Source organism: Tupaia chinensis, unplaced genomic scaffold (assembly GCF_000334495.1).
Source record: "Tupaia chinensis unplaced genomic scaffold, TupChi_1.0 Scaffold000081_1, whole genome shotgun sequence".
In the NCBI taxonomy this organism is placed as follows: Eukaryota; Metazoa; Chordata; class Mammalia; order Scandentia; family Tupaiidae; genus Tupaia; species Tupaia belangeri.
Window position 1 is genome coordinate 2,729,235 of NW_006159542.1, and position 21,426 is coordinate 2,750,660.

General features: G+C 43.2%; 1 protein-coding gene across 1 annotated transcript in view; it reads left to right on the forward strand.

Moving 5' to 3' along the window:
- DNAJC25 (DnaJ heat shock protein family (Hsp40) member C25) overlaps positions 1-21,426 on the forward strand; it is a 51,042-nt gene that overhangs the window by 329 nt on the left and 29,287 nt on the right. The window contains exons 2-10 of the mRNA XM_006142803.3: positions 756-804; positions 2,853-3,020; positions 4,146-4,243; positions 9,611-9,669; positions 9,976-10,056; positions 10,148-10,199; positions 12,847-12,949; positions 16,277-16,567; positions 18,054-18,110. Of these exons, the coding sequence (XP_006142865.1) occupies positions 756-804; positions 2,853-3,020; positions 4,146-4,243; positions 9,611-9,669; positions 9,976-10,056; positions 10,148-10,199; positions 12,847-12,949; positions 16,277-16,567; positions 18,054-18,110 (958 nt within the window). The remainder of the gene's footprint in view (positions 1-755; positions 805-2,852; positions 3,021-4,145; positions 4,244-9,610; positions 9,670-9,975; positions 10,057-10,147; positions 10,200-12,846; positions 12,950-16,276; positions 16,568-18,053; positions 18,111-21,426) is intronic.

A 21,426-nucleotide genomic window follows, 5' to 3' on the forward strand; every position in this document is an offset into this window, starting at 1 on the left:
TTTGGTTTTATAGACCAGCTCTACATTGGGCATGAGGCCCCAGTGGGGGATGTGGGGATGTTAGTTATGGGTATTGTTCAGTGTTTGGGCTGTTTGAGTTAGAAACAGAGTTTCCTTGAGGCAGAGGCTCTGATTTGGGCTGTTTTTAGATTTTTGTCTTAAAGGAAGTTTTTAGTTTTTAGGATTATCACAAGTGACTATTGAGTGTTGCTTAAGTGAGAATTAAATGGAAGGTTAAGGTGTTTTGTCAATTTGTTATAATTTTTTGAGTCATTTGAGAATTTTTATATATTTGTTCTGAACTGTAAGAGATATTATACTGATGGGGCCGGCAGGTGGCATGGTGGTTAAAGACATGGGACTCACACATAGCCAACTGTGGTTCAAGTCCTGGATCTGGTGGCTTGCTTTCTCACTTTCTCTCTCTCCCTCTCTCTCTCTCTCTCTCTGGTCAAATTAAAATAAATAAATAAATAAAGTTAAATAAAATATTTTTAAAAAAAGAATTTACAACTGGTAAAGAAATTTGGTTATATATCAGTTTAACATAATAACTTACAACATGACTGACAAATATTTTACCATAAATTTTTGGGAATTTTAAATTATTTTGGAACACATATCACATATTTATATATAACTTAAATATAATGTCAAAAAATTAGAATTACTTAATTTGACATTTTATTTTATTTTTATTCAACATATAAAGAATAAATCTGATTAGTTTAACATTTTTCTTTGGGATGTTTTAGGAGGAATGGCAGGGAACGAGGATTCCTGCCTGTCGTAGCCAGCTGATAGGTACACAGGGATGCCCTTCCTAGCTTTAGGCTCATAAGACAGTGTTTTACCCTGGCTGGGGAGGCCAGCTCCTGTACTGCCACTGGGGGCTGATGACTGGCTAACTCCAGGGGGTTATTTTTTTGTCCAGATGTTTAGAAAGTGGAACTGTTATTTTGTCAGATAAGGATCTTTTTAATGCTGTCCCTGAGGGGTTTTTTGTTTTTTGTGGGCTTTTTGTTTGTTTGTTTGTTTGTTTTCAGGAATAATAAAAAATATAAGAAAATAGTTCCTTAAAAACACTGACATTGGAGCTCTGTTACTAAGACAGCAAAATAGTAAAAAAAAAAAAAAAAGTTTGAGAACAAGAGTGAAAGCTTTTGCACATCTTACTAGATAGACTAGTTTTTAGAACAGATGCCACCCGTATTCAGCTCTACCAGTATTCTCACAAACGGAACTCTTTTTTTTTTTTTTTAACAAAGACGTGACTCAAGAACTACAAGTAGATACAGTCAAAGGAAGGTGAGGTCCACACTTCTCTCTCTGGACTGACTCATACGGAGGATCTGAATCAAACAGCTGTCTCCACTTAGACGGTGTCCAAGTCTCTGGGGACGGGAACTCGGGCATCTGTGTATGTCTAAGCTCCCCAGGTGACCACGTGCAGCGCAGTAGCAGGCACCGCACCAGCAGCAGGGGCAGCTCCTCAGCAGCTCCTTGCTCATCAAGCCCTGCGAGGCAGGGGGCTCTCTCCAATGCTCTTTCACTTGGCTCAGGAATGCTGCCCTACGTTATCAATTTTTAGTGTAATTTTGAGCCTTTCCATATGCTTTGATGATTTTCAGAGCGATATTTAATCAGGAAAATACGAGCAAAGAGAGACAAGATGAAAAAGGACATTTCCCTAAGGCATGATATGAATAAATAAGTGAAAAAACAATCTCAAGTGTAAGAGTAAAGCATGAGAAGTCAAAACCTGTGAAATTTTATTCATACAAAAGAATAAAAATGTCTATTTTTAAAAGGACTGATTTAAACTTATGTTTTAGCTTTTCCTGCTCCTTGAACACGAAACTCCTTCTAACACCGAGAGATTCAAGATAGAAAAGGTAGTTATTAAATAAAGACACTTCACCTTCCCCCTGCAAAGAAAACAGGGAGCCAGGTTCCCCATTTTACTTATTGTAAACCAGATTCTTCTCAGTTAAGAATATTGGCAACTGGGAACCAGCAGTTAGCATAATGGCTATGTCGCTGGACTCCCACGTAGTCGACTGTGGTTCGTGACACGGACTCGGTGGCTTAAAATTCACGCCGGGCGCGTGTGCGTGTGTGCCCAAGATCCCGAGAGGAGAATGGAGGAGAAGGGATTGCGGCGTAACCATCCCCCCTGGGGGGTGATTTCTCGCTTTCTGTCTCTATGTCTCTCTCTGTCTGTCTGGCGAGCGCACGCGCCCTACAGTGAAAAATCTCAAAAAAAAAAAAAAATATTGGCAACTGCATGAAACAGATGACCAGATAGGTCAGCCGGAACGGATGAGTTGTACACAAGCATGAAGAAAGTTTCAAAAGAAAATAAGATGGTAAAAACAACATAAAAAAAAATAACAAAACACAAAACCAAATAAGAAAATGCCAGATTATCTCCAGCCCCCATCTGAAATGAGACTTGGTTCCACTTTCAGCTAAAACAAAAGCAGAGAGCATTTTTCAATGGGTATCACAGATGAAGTGGGTGCCAGCCGGGTGGGGGAGACATTCATTCTAAGAAGTGCGGATAGCAACACACAGGGCTCTAACCACGTCTGGGTCTTCCTGCAATTCTGGTACTAACAAGGACACAAAGTAAATGACCCGATGCCTTACAGGAAGGACTTGTCACCGCGTGTGGAACCAACTACTCAGGCGCAGGCACCGGGTCTGGGAGAGCAGGGGTGGAGGCCACACACTCAGGTGAGGGGTGTGTCTCTGTGAGGTCGCAGAGGGAAGCAGGGCTCCACAGCGTGGAAGCTTCTGCCCTAAGGTATCTTCTAATGGTCAGCTCCTGGCTTTTTGTGTAACTTCAGATCAATCCTGTGCCGGTTTTTATTCCTTTGCCTTTTATGGCTGCTGTGATGACTCCCCGAGGAAGGAGAAGCAGCAGCCTCTGAGGTTTCACTCCCTGCACAGATCCATCCAGATCCTCAGCGTCCTCCTGGCTGGGTTCGGTTTCCTGACTGTGGCAGTCTGGGGAAGTATCGCTCTCTGTCCCACTTTCTGGTTTCCTCTTTCCTGGGAGTCGGTCCCGAACACCTGCCAATGCACTCACTGCAGCTGCTGACGTAACGGAGGCTCAGCTGTCTTAAACTTCCAGTTCCTGCGATTATTATCCTCCTTTCTGTTGGAGGGTATTTTTTGGGGGGTTAGTCAGATACAGGTCCCAGCCACGAGTGATATTGCCATACATCGGAGTGTCTTCCAGGTAGCTTCCTAGGAAACAGAGGACCCAGCTTCCAAGGACAGAGGGGCCTGCCTGTCAAGAAAGAGGAGTAGCCCTTCCCCACCTTCCTCCCAAGACGGTGACATTAGACAAACAAGGGAAGGGTGCCCCCTCCAAGGAGGTGACCATTCAGGTATCCACCAGGCCATGTCCCTCACTGGAATTAGGTGCCTGTTAGCTCTGGTAATGGATACAAACCCTCCGCTTGGATTGGGACCACAGGGAACAAGATTGTTGCCCAGGTCCCAGTACCACCCTTAACAGTATGAGGTCACTATGGACCCGCAGGTGAGGACCCACTCAGACTCTATAGCCAAGGCCGTGGAGCCATGAACACAATCATGCAGTCACTCATTCGCTATTCACACAAGAAGCTAAAAGCATTCCCTCCCACCAAGTATAAAATGAAGAAGAGAAGAAAGACAAAGAGATCAAATTTAGTAGGATGAAGATCTTGGAAAGCTCTCTGATAGACAAGATCAGTTATCCACTGACAGATGTCCTGAAAGGAGGAGGACACAGGATAGAACCAAGTGATATCTTCTAGGAGGGTTTGGAGGAAATATTTTTAATGCCATGATAGCAGAAAGGACCCATAAAAGAGAACTCATTTGTTGGGAGGTCCTTAAACCCCTGAGCTAACAAAATACGCTGGTAGGTGTTGTCTACCTAACTCCTGATTCCAGCAACATCTTGGTGGGATCTGAGTAGGGGTTCTTTAACTGTGTCCAGTCAGCCCTGGACTCTAACCAGGGGGTGCCTTCCACATCAACTCCATACTCACCAATTGACCAGTCTCGCAGAAGAATAGAAGAGAGACAGAAACACAGAAAGAAAGATTCCTCCAGAGGTCTTTTACTAGCACTCCACAATTTTGAAGGAGCAGTTGGAGTTTCCTACCTGGCTGTCAATAATCCTGAAAAGTGGTTCGGGGGCCCTGGAAAGTCCCAGGTGGTGCCTCCCCTAGAGTTCCTTCAGGTATTTTGCAGCTGACCTGGGCAAGGCCATTCTCCTTGGATGCTTCACCTAAGTACTGGTAGGAACTAATCTCGCTGGGGCCTTCAAATGTTGTAGTCAAATTAGCGAGTAATAAGAGGACATCCAGACATTGGCAAATTATTGGAGTTTATTGCTGGTGGCTTACAGAAGGACTCATGTCTCTCAAAGACACTGCAACCCCAAGTGACAGGAGAGGGGAGCTTATAAAAGCAAAAATCACAGTCATTTTTTGGGTTGACATGGTGATTACAATGGAACATGAGGAGGGGGAGAAGAAAGGGAATTGGGTTCCTATGTGAAAGCAATTACAGAAGCTGAATCAAGCAGGTTAATAATTTCTAAGGGCACTCTCCAGACCTTTGTTTAGTGGTCCCCATGGCACTGGGCAGGGGTCCGGTGATTGGTAGTTACATTGCTAAGGAACATCTAAACAAAAAAGTTTTAGGCTAGTTAACAAAGACAGTAAGACTATTAAATCACCTATTTACTCTGGGCAAAGGAAGAAGCAAGTATAATGTAACGTTCAAAGATGGAGGTGCTTCTGCTTCACATGCCCAGCTAGAAACTTTGGGCCAGAAAAATGTGAGTCAACAAGAGAGTGGCTTATATATTTTTTTAACTTTCTAGAAGGCTGGAAATAAAAATATATCTCTTGGTTGGTCTCCAAAGCAGAGGCTGAGGGTTCTGCCTGGACACTTTTGGGTATGCTCATTCTGGCTGGGGCTGAAATACTGTGCTAATATTTGCTAATTCCCTTACTGTACTCACTAGGCTTTGTGCAAAGCTTGCTAGGAAAGGAACCGGGAATGAAGTGTTGGGCCAAGCTGACAGAGCTTAAAGCTCAAAATTTTAACAATATATGGAGTTTTTATGCCTGTGCTATTTCCCTCCAGTTCTGCTTTTCTGGCCTTTTATTATTATTATCAGAGTGATTATGAATTTCAGTCCAATTTAGTTCAAGTAAGATGTCAAGATGTGGACTAGCAGATGGTGTAATGGTTAAATCATTGGACTCCCATGTAATTGACCATGGTTTGAGTCCCGGATCCGGCAGCTTAAAACAAGCTGAGTGCGTGTGCATGTGTGCCCAAAATCCTGAGATGAGAATGGAGGAGATGGGATTGCAGTGTGGCCATCCCTTCTAGGGGGTGATTTCTCACTTTCTGTCTTTCTGTCTCTCTCTGCCTCTCCGGTGAGTGCACATGCCCTATAGCCATAAATAAATAATGTCAAGATGCTCTGGTGGAAAAGTGTGGAGAACAACTGTGGATACTAGACATGGTTGTGGGAGGAGGGTGGGAAATGGGCGGGGGCAAGGGTGAAAGGAAGAGAATTAAGGAGAAAAAAGTGAAACATTTAACAGACACAAAAATGGAAAATTGTTGACAGTAATATTTATGATAATATCTCTGACTAGACTAACATACAGTGTTTTCATGCTGGGGAAAAAAATAAAGATGTCAAGATGCTTTGTCATAATCACTTCCTAGCAAGTGTCTTCAGCTTCCTTGCTTTTCTCTTCCTCCGTCAGTCTCTCTTGGCATAGCCCTAACTGTGAATAAAACCAACTGCTTTCTTCTCCACATCTTCCCACGAGCAGCTGAACGTTGCTGGAGAAAAACCACACAACTAGACTGACTGGTTTTACTCTAATAATCGCAAACAAATACAGGTACACTCAACACTGCCCAGCAATCTCAGAAAACCTCCAGTGCTTTTACCGATTCACATAGCCTGATAACCATTTTATACTTTTGCTTCTGTGTTTACAACTCACCCCTCCGCAGATGAGATCTTACCTTATGCTTCATCAAGAGAATAAAAGTCCTAAAACCAGAGATCTCATCCTTTGGTCAACACTTCATTCCTGGTTCCTTTACTGGTGAACTTTTCCCAAGGCCTAGCAAGCACAGCCGGGACTTTACAAACACCAGCATTGTATTTCAGCCCTAGCCAGAACAAGCGTGCCCAGAAGCATCCAGACAGAACCCTCAGCCTCTGCTTTGGGGACCAACCAAAGGGTCAAAACGACAAACTTCTGGGTCAGCAGGTGGCATGGTAGCTAAGGTGCTGGACCCCCACGTGGCTGACTGCTGCTTTCTTTCTCACTTTCTCTGTAGCTCTCTGGTCAAATTTAAAAATAATAATAACAAATAAAGATAAATAAGCAATTCTCTAAAAAAAAAAAAACCTACGAACGTCTAGGCATCTATATCCATTTTCTCTCTTCTTTCTGTCATAATAGAGGAAGCACCTCCTTCTGCCAAACGTTTACATAAATGGGTTGCATTTCTTCCGTCTTTTTTTAAAAACAAACAAACAAAAAACAAACAAACAAAAAAACACTTTACTTATTTATTTAATTGGAACAGAGTGAGAGAGAGAAAGCAAGCGGCCAGGTCTGGGACTCAAACCACAGTTGGCCATGAGGGTGTTCAGCACCTTTAACCACCATGCCACTTTCCAGCCCCTCTTCTAACTTTCTTAAGCTACTCATATTATTTCTTTTCTCCAACATAATTGACTTCTTCCATATCAACTAGAATGCTTTCCACTGTTGGTAAAAATGAGACCTTACCTTATGCTTCGTCAAGAGAATAAAAGCCATAAGACTAGAGATCTGTGGAATGGAGGCCCCTGCTTCAGTTGTCTTCCAAGTTCCATATGTTCATGTGCTCTGGGGTCTCCTGGATGTTTCCGTTGGCATCACAAATTCAATGTGTTCCAAACTGGCCTCTTGATTTCTACCTGAGGCAGATGCTTCTAGCTATATTTTCCTTGGTTCCCTGCTGGCAAGAATCCCCATGTTGTTTTGAATAGTAGCAAGTCTAGCTAAAAAATTATGTTAGCTAAACTCCCGTAATGTTAGACATGATCACATGGCAATTCTTTCAAAAGATATAAATAGGAGTTACTAGATAGAGCCTTTAGAAAAGCTTTTTAAGGAGCCAACAGGTGGTATGGTGGTTAAGGCACTGGATTCCCATTTGGCTGACCACAGTTTGAGTCTACCCAGACCTGGTAGCATCACATCCAAAATCCTGAGAGGAGAAAGGAGAAGGGATTGTGATGTGGCCATCCCCTTTGGTGGTGGTGGTGGTGGTGCTGGGGATAATGGTGATTTCTTTCTCTCTCTCTGCACGTGCAGTCAAAATCCCAAGAGAAGAATGGAGAAGGGACTGCTACATGGTCATACCCCCTGGGGGAGTGCTTTTTCACTTCTCTCCCTCTCTGTCTCTCTCGGGTGTACATGTCCGACTATCAGGTTGCCCGAAAAGTCAATACGCATTATTACACAGAAAAAATACATCATAACTTTTCAGATAACCCAATAAAAAAGAAAAGAAAAGAAAAGAAATCTAAGGGTCCGCCCTGTGGCATAATGTTAAGGCAGATAGCTCTCACATAGCCAACCGTGGCTTAAATCCTGTCCTGGTGGCTTGAAAAGCATGTCTGTCACATGTGCATGCAGGCATACCCAAAACCCCAACAGGATGGAGAAATGAAGAGATTGTGGCGTGGCCACACACTACTGAGGGTGGTGATTTCTCTCTCTCCTTCCGTCTGTTGCTCTGTCTCTCTCTGGTGAACTCATACACACTATGACATTTTTTTCAAGAAGTCAGGAGAACTGATCCTCCCCGCCCCATTTTTTTCTACATAGAACATGCACAGATGAAGCGCAGCCACTTTGTGATCATGAGGTCCACAGGCTAAGCATGAAAAAGGGTTAAGTTAGAATGACCCTGGAATGGGGTGGGCAGGTAGCGTGGTGATTGAGGGTGCTGGACTCCCACATGGTCGACTGCGGTTCAAGTCCAAAACCAGCAGCTTGCTTTCTCATGGCCCCCACCCCTGCCCCCGTCCCCAGAACTCTGTCCCTCTCTGGCCAAATGAAAGAGAGAAAGAAAGAAAGGAAGAAAGAAAGTTAAATAAAAAAATAATAATAATTGTTCAAAAAAAGCTCAAGTTTCCAAACTGGTCTTTTGATCCAAGATCTCTGGAAAACAGAGATCCCAACATTATTTCTGGATTGTTACATAAGAAAAATGACCACTTTATTTGTTTAACCCCCTATGTATATGCAACTGAACGAAGCCTGAGCTATATACCACTCAAATCTATTTTCTCCTAGTCTTTCCCATTCTCAGTATTTGGGACTTTTATCCCTACATCCAAAGACCTGGAAGACCTCTATAATTTTCTCTCTAAACACTCCATCCTGAACCCAATCTGTCGGCAAGTACCACTGAATATCCTCCAAAATATTCCCTCTTCATGCCCTTTTGTCTTTATCACCCCTGCTTCTATCGTGTTCAAGACACCAGTAGCTCCCAAAATAAACTGGTCTCCTACACTCTACAATCTTTCACTATCTAGCAGCTAGACAAACTTTTAAGTGCAAACCAAATCATTAAATACATTCTGATGTGTTTTTGTTGGCGTTTGCTCTGGACTTAGCTTGATTTAAGAGGAAGCAGAAAGAAAGAAACAAAGAGACAGAGGAGCAGTGAATACAGGGAATCTGAGCCTAAGCAGCCAAGCAACCTGCACTGCCCAGGCAAACTGAGCGCCTTTATGTATAGGGCAAAGCAAGCTATATACGTGTAGTTTGTGACATTCCACGGATAAGTTGATGCTTTACAGACAATAGGAAGTAGGTAACAAATCTATAAGGATTTAGCGATATTGGGACAGGCATACTTCTGGGTTACATCTATATCGAAGAGAAATCCCCATAAACTTTTTATCTAGTGAAGAGACACCTAGTTGCAGGTGTGGGGAGGATACTTTCTTTTATTTTTTTGAGAGGTTTTCACTATAGGGCACATGCGCTCGCCAGACAGACAGAGAGAGACATAGAGACAGAAAGCAAGAAATCACCCCCCAGGGGGGATGGTCACGCTGCAATCCCCTCTCCTCCATTCTCTCTCGAGATCTTGGGCACGCGCGCACACGGGCCCGGCGTGAGTTTTAAGCCACCAGGTCCGGGACGCAAACCGCGGTCGACTACGTGCGAGTCCAGCGACATAGCCATTACGCTAACTGCTGGTTCCCGGAGGATACTTTCTTACAAACATCAAAGGGGTGTTGATAAGGCTAGAGACTTACAGAGGCAGAGTAGGGGTTGGACTTTCCTAATTGGGGTCAGGATGTTTCCTGAATTCCATCAGATGTATCTGTGGAGGGCCCCTGGAAAATTTTACCCTTTGGTCTGCTGTAGTAAGGAAAAGACAAGCTGAAAACTTTTGCTATAGTTCAAAGGAGCAGGTGATGTTTGCTCAGAGCATGTCCCCACATCTTCAGGGCTTTTCTCTGAATGTGTTCCTACATGTTTTTCTTCAGCCGATTCTAAATCTGTGTGCCATTCCTCCACCTCCACCCAACCACTTCATCTTGCCAAGGTAGCTTTCATTCCATTCATGTCTTCCAACAAATGGGCTTAAAAATTATTATTTATTTAATTTACTATTATTATTATTTAATTTGCTACAAGGCATATGCACTCACGAGAGAGAGAGAGAGAGAGAGAGAGAGAGAGAGAGCGCCTCCAGGACTCAAATCATAGTTGCCCATGTGGGAGTCCTGCACCTTAACCACATGCTGCTTGCTGGTTCCCAAATAGGCTTTTACAACCTCATTGCCTTTAAACATACTGTTTGTCTAGAATATTCTCTTTTTGCCTGACTGGCTCATTCTCACCCATTTAGGTTTCAGCCTAAGTGTCAATCATCAGAATCCTCCCCAGTCTTTCCTGTTTTGCTTTATCGCTGCACCTTTGCACAGCAAAGGTGTGATTATTTATTTGGTTACTTGATTGTACCTATGTTCCCATGATCCATGTAAACAAAAGCGTCTATCTTGTTCACCGCTGTATTCCAGTGCCAGCCTCCAGTCTGATACACACCGAGCACCTAATTCAGATTCACTGAGTGTAAGACTCTTTCCTCATTAACCAGCTCTACCAGTTTGGAAGCAGACCTGCTGAAATTTCATGAAATCATGATTTTTCTTAGCAAGGGCTTCAGAGAAATTGGTTTTGATTCTTCATGTAGCCAGGGGCCCTATTTGAGAATTCTCATTACTTATATAACAAGATGAACTTTTTCGCCCCTCTAAAAAGAACCGTAATTTCTCTGAGAAAAGAGTCTAGTAAAAAGTTTGCAAAGGCTACTTACGGAGTTGAGGTGTTGAGCCTCTTCAGAAAGCAGGTGTCAGCAGATACTAAAACCTCATTGAAGGAAATGAACTGCTCCACCTAAGAATTTGGGCGTCTGCATTTTGGAAGGAAAAAGGAAGAGTACAGAGAATGGCTCTGGATCTCGTAAAGAATCCTTCCTCATGGACTCCTTAGCACTGGCAAAGTCATAAAATATTTCTAAATGTTGGAATAAATCAATTTTATTTTTTGTGGGAACTGGTAAAAGGGATAAATACCTTATCACAGTTATCTTGGGACAAAACAGAGCATGCCAATAAAAATTACTAGAATGAAACAAAAAATAGAACAAAGCAGGAGGAGAGAAGCTCAGGAAGCTCATGGATGTTGTGGAAGGACTTTGGACTGCCCCAGGACATGAAGCTACCATTGCATCCAGGTTTAATCAGCTCTCTAAAGACCACAAGAGCCATCTGCAGTTGCCTTTGGATTATATTTTGGTTTACTTTGCCAGGTCAGGGCATTGTTTGGATACCAGCTCTTAGTCATGCTGAACTGTGAAGTGGGAGTTATTTCTTTTTTTTTTTTTTTTCCTCTTTTTTTTCTTTTTTGGAGAGGTTTTTTTTTTTTTTGCTATAGGGCGTGTGCGCTCGCCAGATAGACAGAGAGAGACAGAGAGACAGAAAGCGAGAAATCACCCCCCAGGGGGGATGGTCACGCCGCAATCCCTTCTCCATTCTCCTCTCGGGATCTTGGGCACGCACGCACATGCGCCCAGCGGGAGTTTTAAGCCACTGGGTCCAGGACCCGAACCGCGGTCGACTACGTGGGAGTACAGTGACATAGCCATTACACTAACTGCTGGTCCCCTGGGAGCTATTTCTTAATGCAGTCTTATCTACTAGGTTTTGTTAGTTATGTGAGAGGGGCAAGAATAAGTAGAACTTGTCGGTTTGAATTACTTAATGAATTACTTAAATTTCTTGGATTTCTATCCAAGAAAACTTGGGTTTCTATCTAGAGAATTGGGGACGGTTTAGGGGGAATGTTTCAGTGACTCTCAGTGGTGTCTCAATATTTCCATTGAAAGTAATTTAGAATTATCTATTGATAGATGTGAGACAAAGAAATCTGTAGAAAAATAATGTTTTATAAATAAGAGGCTCAAAGCTCACAAAGAACAGTTTGTAGTCAAAAGGAAAAAGAAAGTGTATAGTGCTAGCTACTTATATCTCATTTTATATGTCTCTTGGACTCATCCCCATGTTCCAGCATGGTTGACCTCTAGCAAAGAAAAAAATAAAAGCTTAAACAAGAGATTTTGCTGAACTCTGTGACATACTGGGTAGCCTTGTTACTGAGCAGCTTCTATTTTTTTCTTTCTTTTTTTGTCTTTTAGGTTTTTGCTATAGGGTGTATGTATTCACTAGAGAGAGACAGAGAGAGGGGAAGTGAGAAATCACCCCTCAAGGGTGATGGCCACACCATAATCCTTTCTCCTCCATCCTCCTGGGATTCTGGACACAAATACGTATGTGGTTTTCCAGCTGCCAGATCTGGGACTGGAACTGTGGTAGACCACGTGGGAGTCCAGCGCCACCTGCTGGCCCCTGTTACTGAGCAACTTTGACAGGGATGGGAAATGGCCCCAGTGACTTTCAGCGTATTGGAAACATTGGGATTCAACTGCCCTAAAACTGGAAGTTGGCAAGAGAGTAAACATATACAGAGACTCATGATACACCTTTGCCACCATACACATCCATGGGGCATTATATATAGAGAGAGGACTCCTCTCGGCCGAAGGAAAGACAGTTAAAAATAAAAAAAAGAAATCTGCCGATTATTAGAAGCAGTCTGGGAGCTAAAGGAAATGGCAGTCATATATTGCAGAGGACCGCAGAGAGGGGAGAATCCTGTCACTCTGGGAAACTGGTTAGCAGACCAGGCAGACAAGGCTGCCACCAACCGAACCCCAACTGCTGTAATCAGAGTGTTACAACTCACAAGTCTCCCAGAAGTGCCTCCCCCGCCCCGCCCCATGCCCACACCGAACATTGTTGGGCAAAATCAGAGGGAGCCACTCTGGAGGGAGATGGATGATGGAGACCACCAGATAAAAGACTCTGCATACTCCAGTCCTTAGGATATCTGTTGGTAATTCAGTACCACGTGCTGACTCACTGGGGAAAGACTAACCTGGAGAGCTTACTGGGCCAATACTACTTCTTGAGTCGCCTACCATCACTGTGTGCAGCTGTGAGCACTTGATGTGAGACCTGCGTTAGATATAACCCTGCCCAGAGGCCAGCTTGGCCAGCTGGAATACAAGCCACTGGGACAACTCCTCTGGAGTTGCAAACAGCAGACTTCTCCGTGTCAGGGCTTTAAGTACTTACTGGTCTTGTCTGCACTTCCTCAGGTTGGGTGGAAGTCTTCCCTAGGTGAACTGAAAAGGCCAGAGAAGTTACTCCAGCCCTTCTGCAGGAAGTTAGACCTTGATTTGGGCTCCCCCTTATGGTCGGGTCAGATAACGGCCCTGCTTTTGTGGCAGAAGTCACATAGGGAGTAACAAAGACCTTAGGTATAAAATGGAAATTTCACACTGCTTACTGACTTCAGAGTTCTGGGAGAGTGGAGCAAATGAATCATACCCTCAAGTTCACCCTAACGAAGCTTTGTCAGGACACTGGGCATCCCTGGGTGGATGTCCTACCACTGGCCCTGCTCCAAGTACAATGCACTCCACAGAAACAGGGTTTATTCTCCTTATGAGATTCTATTTGGCCGGCCACTCCCTTTAGTCACCCGGGCCCAAATGGCTGATGTCCATCAGCTGGGCAAGGCAATCCTGACACAGAACCTGGTGGTCTTGGGGAAAACTTGGAGGAAATAGCCCATGTAGCCTTAGGAAGAACCCCTGCCCCCTTGAAACTGGGTATACAAACATGAGGCCAGGGACCTGGTGTGGGTTAAAAATTGAAAAAGAAAATCACTACAGCTACCTGATTGGGCCATATGTTATTGTGCTTGTTACCCCCACTGCAGTTAAGATTGCAGGGCTGGGGGGCTGGCAGGTGGCATGGTGGATAAGGGCACTGGACTCCCACATGGCTGACCATGGCTCAAGTCCTGGACCTGGAGGCTTGCTTTCTCACTTTCTCTCTTTCTCTCTCACTCTGTCCCTCTCTGGTCAAATAAAAATAAATAAATAAAGTTAAATAAATAATTCTTTAAAGAAAGAGGTTGCATGGCTGGCCCCTTGGATCCCATAAACTGTGTCTAAGGGACCAGCAGTTGGCTATGTCTCTGGACTCCTATGTAGTCGGCTGTGGTTTGAGTCCTTGACCCAGTGGCTTAAACTCATGCCGCCTGCATGTGCGTGTGTGCCCAAGACCCTAAGAGGAGAATGGAGGAGAAAGGATTGTGGCGTGGCCATCCTCCTGATGGCTTGCTTTCTCACTCTCTTTTCCTCTCTCCCTCTCTCTGTTCCTCTCTGGTCGAATTAAAAAATAAGTAAGTAACTAAATAAAGTTAAATAAAATAATTTAAAAATATATATGTGTGTGTATATATAAAGAGTTGTTTTTAAAGAAAGAAAGAAGTTGAAGATCTAGGACCCATTGGACAAAGCAGGGCAACCCGGGCTGCAAACAACCAGGTACTCACGCTGGGATTTCTGCAGAGTCATTTCAGGGGTGGAAGAATATGAACGAAAGGTTAAATGTGCCAGGCTATATTCTGGACCAAAAAGTCAAGGAAAATGAAAATCAGATTATGTAGAGTTTCAAGGTAGGGACTGTATGGGTTAGAAGCCAGAAGCTCTGACACTTATGATTAAATTATCCCAAATTCAGGCCAAGATTTTGGCAGGGTACTATCGAGGAAGCATGAACTAGGTTTCCCACCCTCCCAGCAATGAACTGATGGCACGAAGTATAGTTATCTGCTGCATGATGACATCTCTGATCAGTGACCAACCACATATATACTGGTGTGGAGCAGTAGGCTCTACCGTATGGTCTGGGTGCATAGTCAGCTATACCTTCAAGGTTTGTGTAAGTACACTATGATATTTACACAATGACAAAATTGTCTAATGATATGCTGCTTCTTTTTTTTAAGGTTTTTACCATAGGGCACATGCACTCAGTGGACAGAGACAGACAGAGGAAGAGCGAGAAATCACCCTCCAAGGGAGATGGTCATGTCACAATCCCTTCTCCTCCGTTCTCCTTTTGAAATTCTGGGCATGCACACATGTACTCGGTGTGATTTTCAAGCCACCGGATCAGCCATATGGAAGTCTAGAGCCTTAACCACCCTGCCACCGGCTGCAACACACTTCTTACGTGCCGCATGATTGTATTACCTATTCTGCCTTGATCGGCCTGGCTGGTCTCAGACTACACACACAGTGATAAACTGCACAATGTGATTCTCTGACTCCTCATGACTCTTGTGATCCTTGTCTGATGTTTTTCAACTTTAGCTTTTTTGCAGAGTTTCAGAAAGAGAGAAAGAGGCATTTATAGGTTTGAATGTGAACCAGATGGCTTTCCCATTTGAAGAGCAAAAAGAGAAAAAATAGAAAGCAATACCTTCTGTGCAAAAAGAACAAATGGGAAAGTTAGATATGGAATTATTACCAACATGTCCTCTTTTGCAGTATAAAATGTCTTGAAAAGTTAAAGCTAATCTTGTCAGCTCTACAGAGTATGTTCTTTAATTTTCTTTTCACATATATATATTTTCAGACTTTTTGCTCTATGGTACGTATGCTCACCGGGAAGAGAGAAAGCCAGAGAGGGAAAGTAAGAAACCACTTTTCCCAGTAAGGACAGCCAGGGCACAATCCATTCTCTTCCATTCTCCTTTCAAGATTTTGGACACACACATACACACAAATGCCCAGTGTGATTTTCAGGCAGCCAGGTGGATTCGAACTCCACAGATGGCCATGTGGAATCCAGCACCTTAGCCTCCACACCACCTACAGGCTCCTCTTTTTATATATTTTAATAAAATAATTTAGTCCTTTTCTTTCTATCTTGTAGAAAATCAAGACTTTTGTATTGTGTTCAAAATGATTAAGTCAACAATGCAATGTTATTTTATTTGTAAAATCTTCAGGTAGAAATACCTAGACTCACAGTTGCAGACGTTTTCCTGTCTGGTAAAGAGATCGTGGACAGTTTATATACTGTTGCTCTTAATTATGTAAGACCAGACAGGCATGGTCAGTGATGATCACAATGTTAGTGAACAAATTAAATTTCCTATGACAAACAAAGATGATAAATTTGAGCAACCAAATCCGTTTTCCTTTAATAAGTATAATTATCATTTTAATTATGGAATTATAACTTCTGTGGTTAGAACACCATAGACCAGCACTAACCTTACTTAGCAAACATTTACAAAGCACTTCAATTGTTTACAAGAGATAGAGCTTTATAAATTTTTTTTTTTTAGAGAGATTTTTTCGCTATAGGGTACATGTGCTCACCAGAGAGACAGAAAGTAAGGTATCACCCCCCCAGGGGGATGCCCATGGCTGCACTCTCTTCCCCATCCTCCTCTCAGGATTTTGGGCACGCATGCACTTGTGTTCATTATGAGTTTTAAGGCACTGGGTCTGGGACTCATACCATGGTTGGCTACATGGGAGACCAGCAATGTAACCATTATGCCATCTGCTGGCCCCAAGCTTTATAAATTTGAACTAGACAAATTTTACATCCTTTGGCTGAAAATTCTTTGTCTTTGTCATTGATGTTTCTGAAATTCCCAAATGTAAGCAAACCTTATGTTAATAAACCACCACATTCATAAATCACACTGATATGTAGGCTGTCACCCCAATCCAACCAAGACACAAAATGATACCCAAACCAACACCTTCAGTACCGACGTTGGCCACATTCACAGTAACATCAATACTTGTAGTGGTAGTGGCAACCATGACACCCGCCACAGGCATGGTAGTATAGCTCGCCCTCCTGGCAAATGCAGCCACAAGAATTATACTACAGTGAGGTGGAGCAGCCAAGACAACCTGGTGACAGAACATACTACTGTATGCCCCTATGGGGCAGTTCTTATGGTGACCTCATTTGAAATTGTAGATTGGTATGGCCTGGGTAATACAAATACTGCATCGTCAGGAAAGTCATGACGTATTTTTGCATGGACTTTCCCGATGACCTAATGTTTACTAGAATAAACATCTTTGTGCAAACAATTCTCTTCTATATTTTCGATTATTTCCTTAAGATAAAGAAGTATTGAGTCAAAGGGTTTGAACACTTCCTGGGAATTGAAACATTGTCTGAGCTGTTGTACTGTAGGTACCAGAGTCATCAAATTGTTTTGCAAAAAGTTATCCCAGTCATTGGGAACCAGCAGTTAGCGTAATGGCTATGTCGCTGGACTCCCACGTAGTCGACCGCGGTTCGCGTCTCGGACCCGGTGGCTTAAATCTCACGCCGGGCGCGTGTGCGTGTGTGCCCAAGATCCCGAGAGGAGAACGGAGGAGAAGGGATTGCAGCGTGACCATCCCCCCTGGGGGGTGATTTCTCGCTTTCTGTCTCTATGTCTCTGTCTGTCTGGCGAGCGCACGCGCCCTATAGCGAAAACCTCTCCAAAAAAAAAAAAAAAAAGTTATCCCAGTCACTAATTATGTAGCTCTGAGAAGTGTGAGCTGCCTTGTGTCATCAGCCTTGCTAAAACTGGCTATTGTGAATGTTAGAATCTTTCACAATTTCATCACATGATAACCTGTGGTTAATATTCATAATATATGCCTTGATTACTAGTCAAATTAAGTCTTTCCATTTTTTAAGATTTTTGCCATTGGACATGTGCATTCACTGGAGAAAGACAGAGTGAGAAATCACCCCTCAGCGGGGATGGCCATGCTGCAGTCCCTCCTCCTCCGTTCTCCTCTTGGGATTTTGGGCATACCCACACATGCACCTGGTGTGATTTTCAAGCTGCTGCTCCCATGGAGTTTAAGCAACCGGGTCCAGAACTTGAACCGTGGTCGACTACATGGGAGTCCAGCGACATAGCCATTACACCAACTGCTGGTCCCAAGGTTTATGTTTTCTCTAGGCTATTTTTTTTTTTTTTTAATGTTTCACGGGACCAGCAGATAGCGTAATGGCTATGTCACTGGACTCCCATGTAGTCGACCGCAATTTGAGTCCCAGACCAGTGGCTTAAATTCACGCCGGGCATGTGTGCGTGCGTGCCCAAGATCCTGAGAGGAGAAAGGAGAAGTGATTGCAATGTGGCCATATCCCATGAGGGGTTATTTCTTGCTTTCTGTCTCTCTGTCTCTCTCTGTCTTTCTGGTTAGTGCACGCGCCCTATAGCAAAAATCTCTCTCTCTCTCTCAAAAAAAAAAAAAAAAGTGTTTCACTCCTGAATTATGAGGAAGGCTAGGGACATTTTCAACCATTATAAACTGTGGAATTTAGCCTGTAGACATCTGCGACAGACTATGCAGAAATGGGTGGTGCCCTCTGGTGGATAATTTGGGGACTTACATGGTCTCCAATGAGTGCATTGGAACCTGTTGAGGTACAGACCCCAGATATTCGTGCAACATTTTTCTGTCTCTAGTGGTCACCAAACACTCAGCTGGCTTCTATATCTATGGCTACCTCGTGGGTCCAGGATGTAAGCTTGGAGCTGTGTGAAGTTTCTGCTTGTCCCAAATAAAACACCAGAGGAGTGGGAGAATCAGAAAATGGGTTTTTCCACAAAAATGAGTGGACTGAAGAGTAAAGGGGAGTGGAAGTGAAAAAAACTAGAGCTAATACAGATAGAAATATCCCCCATTCTTCAATTAGATGGACTTCAGAAGAGATAAAGAAGAAACAGATATTAACTCTCTGAAAAAAGAAGGCTGGCAGGTGGTATAGTGGTTAAGGGACTTGATTATCACATAGCTGACCGTAGTTCAAATCCTGGACCTGGTACCTTGAGATTCATGTCAGGCATGTGTCTGTGTGTGCCCAAAATCCTGAGACGAGAATGAAAAATAAGGGAGGTTGGGACCAGCAAATGGCGTGATAGTTACGTCGCTAGATTCTCACCTAGTTGATCGTGGTTTGAGTTCCAAACACAGTGGCTTAAAACTCACACGGGGCTTGTGTGCGCGCATGCCCAAAATCCTGAGAGGAGAATGGAGGAGAAGGGATTACAGTGTGGCCATCCACCCTGGGGGGTGATTTCTTGCTTTCTGTCTCTCTGCAAGTGTACACAACCTATAGCAAAAACCTGTCTCTCTCTGGTAAAATTTTTAATATATAATAATAATAATAATAAATACAGTTACATAAAATAATTCTTTAAAAAAAGAAAAGAGGGAGGAGGCCATTGTCCCTGGGGGGCAATTTCTCACTTTGTCTCTCTCTGGTGAGTGCACGTGCCCTATGGCAAAAACCTAAAGAAAGAAAGAAGAGAGAGAGAGCAAGAGAAAAAGAGAAAGAGCAAGAGAGAGAGAGAGAAGAGGAGGAGGAGGAGGAGAGCAGAGTAGGCATAGACCGTGAAGGTAGACAAGAGGTTATATTCATACAAGTCTGAAAAAGTTTAAAATTTATCTATCTATTTATTTATTTATTTAAATTTGACCAGAGAGGGACAGAGAAAGAGAGAAAGTGAGAAAGCAAGCCACCAGATCTGGGACTCAAACAGTGGTTGGCCATCTGGGAGTCTAGCACCCTTAACCACCACACCATCTGACAGTCCTGAGATTATAAATTTATTTTTAGACTAAGTGTGCATTGAAGTATTTTTTTTCTTTACTTCAAAGGGAAGGATTCTAAAACATTTATTATTATTATTATTATTAAGGTTGTTGAAGAGTGTGTGTACTTGCCAGAGAGAGACAGAGAGAAAAGGAGAGGGAGGAAGCACCCCACAGTGGAATGTGGTCATGCCAAATCCATTCTCCTCTATTTCTCCAGCCAGTCAGGATTTGGGGCACGCATGTGCCCAGCATATTTTTCAAGCCACTGGGGCCAGGATTCGAATTGAGGTCAGCCATATGAAATCCGGCTTTTTATGTGTAGCACTTAATTACTGCACAACCGGGTGGGTCCTGAAGGGAAGGATTTTGATTTAATTAATTAATTAACTAATTAATTAATTTTGCTAGAGGATGTATGCGCTCCCCAAAAAGTATGAGAGAGACAGGGAGAGGAGAAAGCACTCCTGCATGGGGCATGGCCATGCCACAATCTCTTCTCCTCTATTTCTCCCTCCTTTTAGAATTTTGGGGACACACACACATGCACCTGGTATGTTTCTCAAAGTGCCAGGTCTAGGACTTGAACCAAGCATTTGGCCATGTGGGGTCTAGCTGCCTTAACCACCAGGCTATAGAAAAGGCCCAAGGATTTTAATTTTGAGACTTTTTATGACATGTGTGAATTAATTGAGTGTACTTGCAAATTTGCCAGTGTGACTCTTAATAGACTTAGTAAGTATGTGGGCTTGGTCCATCACATGTTAACATCAACTGAAATCGTTCAAGTGAAGGTTATAAAAGTCTCAAGTTCATGTTCATACTAAAATATGGTCATCGTATTCCAGATGAGAGTCCAATTTTGCTTATCAAAATTTAGAAGAATTGTAGAGAGGCAGCAGATGGTGTAGTGGTTAAGGCGACTGTGGTTCAAGTGCCAGATCTGGCAGCTTGAAACTCACGCTCGGCACGTGTGTGCGCGCATCCAAAAATCCTGAGAGGAGAATAGAGAAGGGATTGCAGTGTGGCCATCCCCCTTGGGGTTGATTTTTCACTTTCTGTTTCTCCAGCAAGCACACACACCCTATAGCAAAAATCTCTCTCTCAAAAAAGAATTAGAAGTGATTTTTGTAAAAAAACCAATGCTAATTATCAGGATCCTAAATATGAGGGTATTTCAGAAAGCCTATGGAAAATGGGAGTAAAGTGTGAGTGTATTTTGATGTACAAAAATTTGAAATCTATGCATAGTTTTTTTCATAATACACATTTTCTATGAGACCTCATACAGTTGAGATTAAAGTGCTAATCACAAATTGTCACTAGCCTACAAGCCTATTAATACACTGAAGTCATTTGGCTAAAAGTCATCCATGAGAAAATTATTGTTTGCTATGCTTATTAGTTCTCCTTATGTGTACCCTAAAAAGAAATTCAAGATGCAGATAAGTAATTAAGTATTGCAGTATAGAGACTACATCTCAAAATACTTTTGCAATCATGTAATCTCAATCAAACTTTGGACTATAGCAAACAGAGTCAAAGGCCAGAGCTCAGGTAACAAGGAGCTTTTGGCTTAAGATGATATTACTCAGGCCAGCCCTGTAGCTCAGAGGTTAAGCGCTGTGATGGAAAGCCAGAGTCCACATGGCCCAGGGCAGTTGGAGTCCCTGACCCAGTGCAGTTAGAGTCCCTGCCCCAGCAGCTTGAAAAATACCCTGGGCAGGGGTCTACCAGTGGCAGGATGGCTAAAGCAACTAGATTCCACATAGTTGACTGTATAGTTCGAGTCTCAGACCTGGTGGCTTGAAAAATACACTGGCAGCACGTGCATGCCTACCCCAAATCCTGAAGAGAATGGAGGAGGGATTGCAGTGTGGCCGTCCCCCCGGTGGGTAAGGGGTGAGTTCTCATTTCCCCTCCTCTCTCTCTGTCTCTCTCCAATGAGTCCATGTGCCCTATAGCAAACTTAAAAAAAAAAATGCTGGGCACATATATTTGTATGACCAAAATCCTGACAGGATAGAAAAATGAAGAAGGGATTGCAGTGTGGCCATTCCTCTCGGGGGCGATTTCTCAGGCATTGGACTCCCACATGGCCGACTACAGTTCAAGTCCCAGACCTGGCAGCATACTTTCTCACTTCCCCTCTCTCTCCCTCTCTGGTGAGCACATGTGCCCTATTACAAATTTTGAAAATAATAATAAAAATAAATAAATGATTCTTTTTTTTTTTTTTGGAGG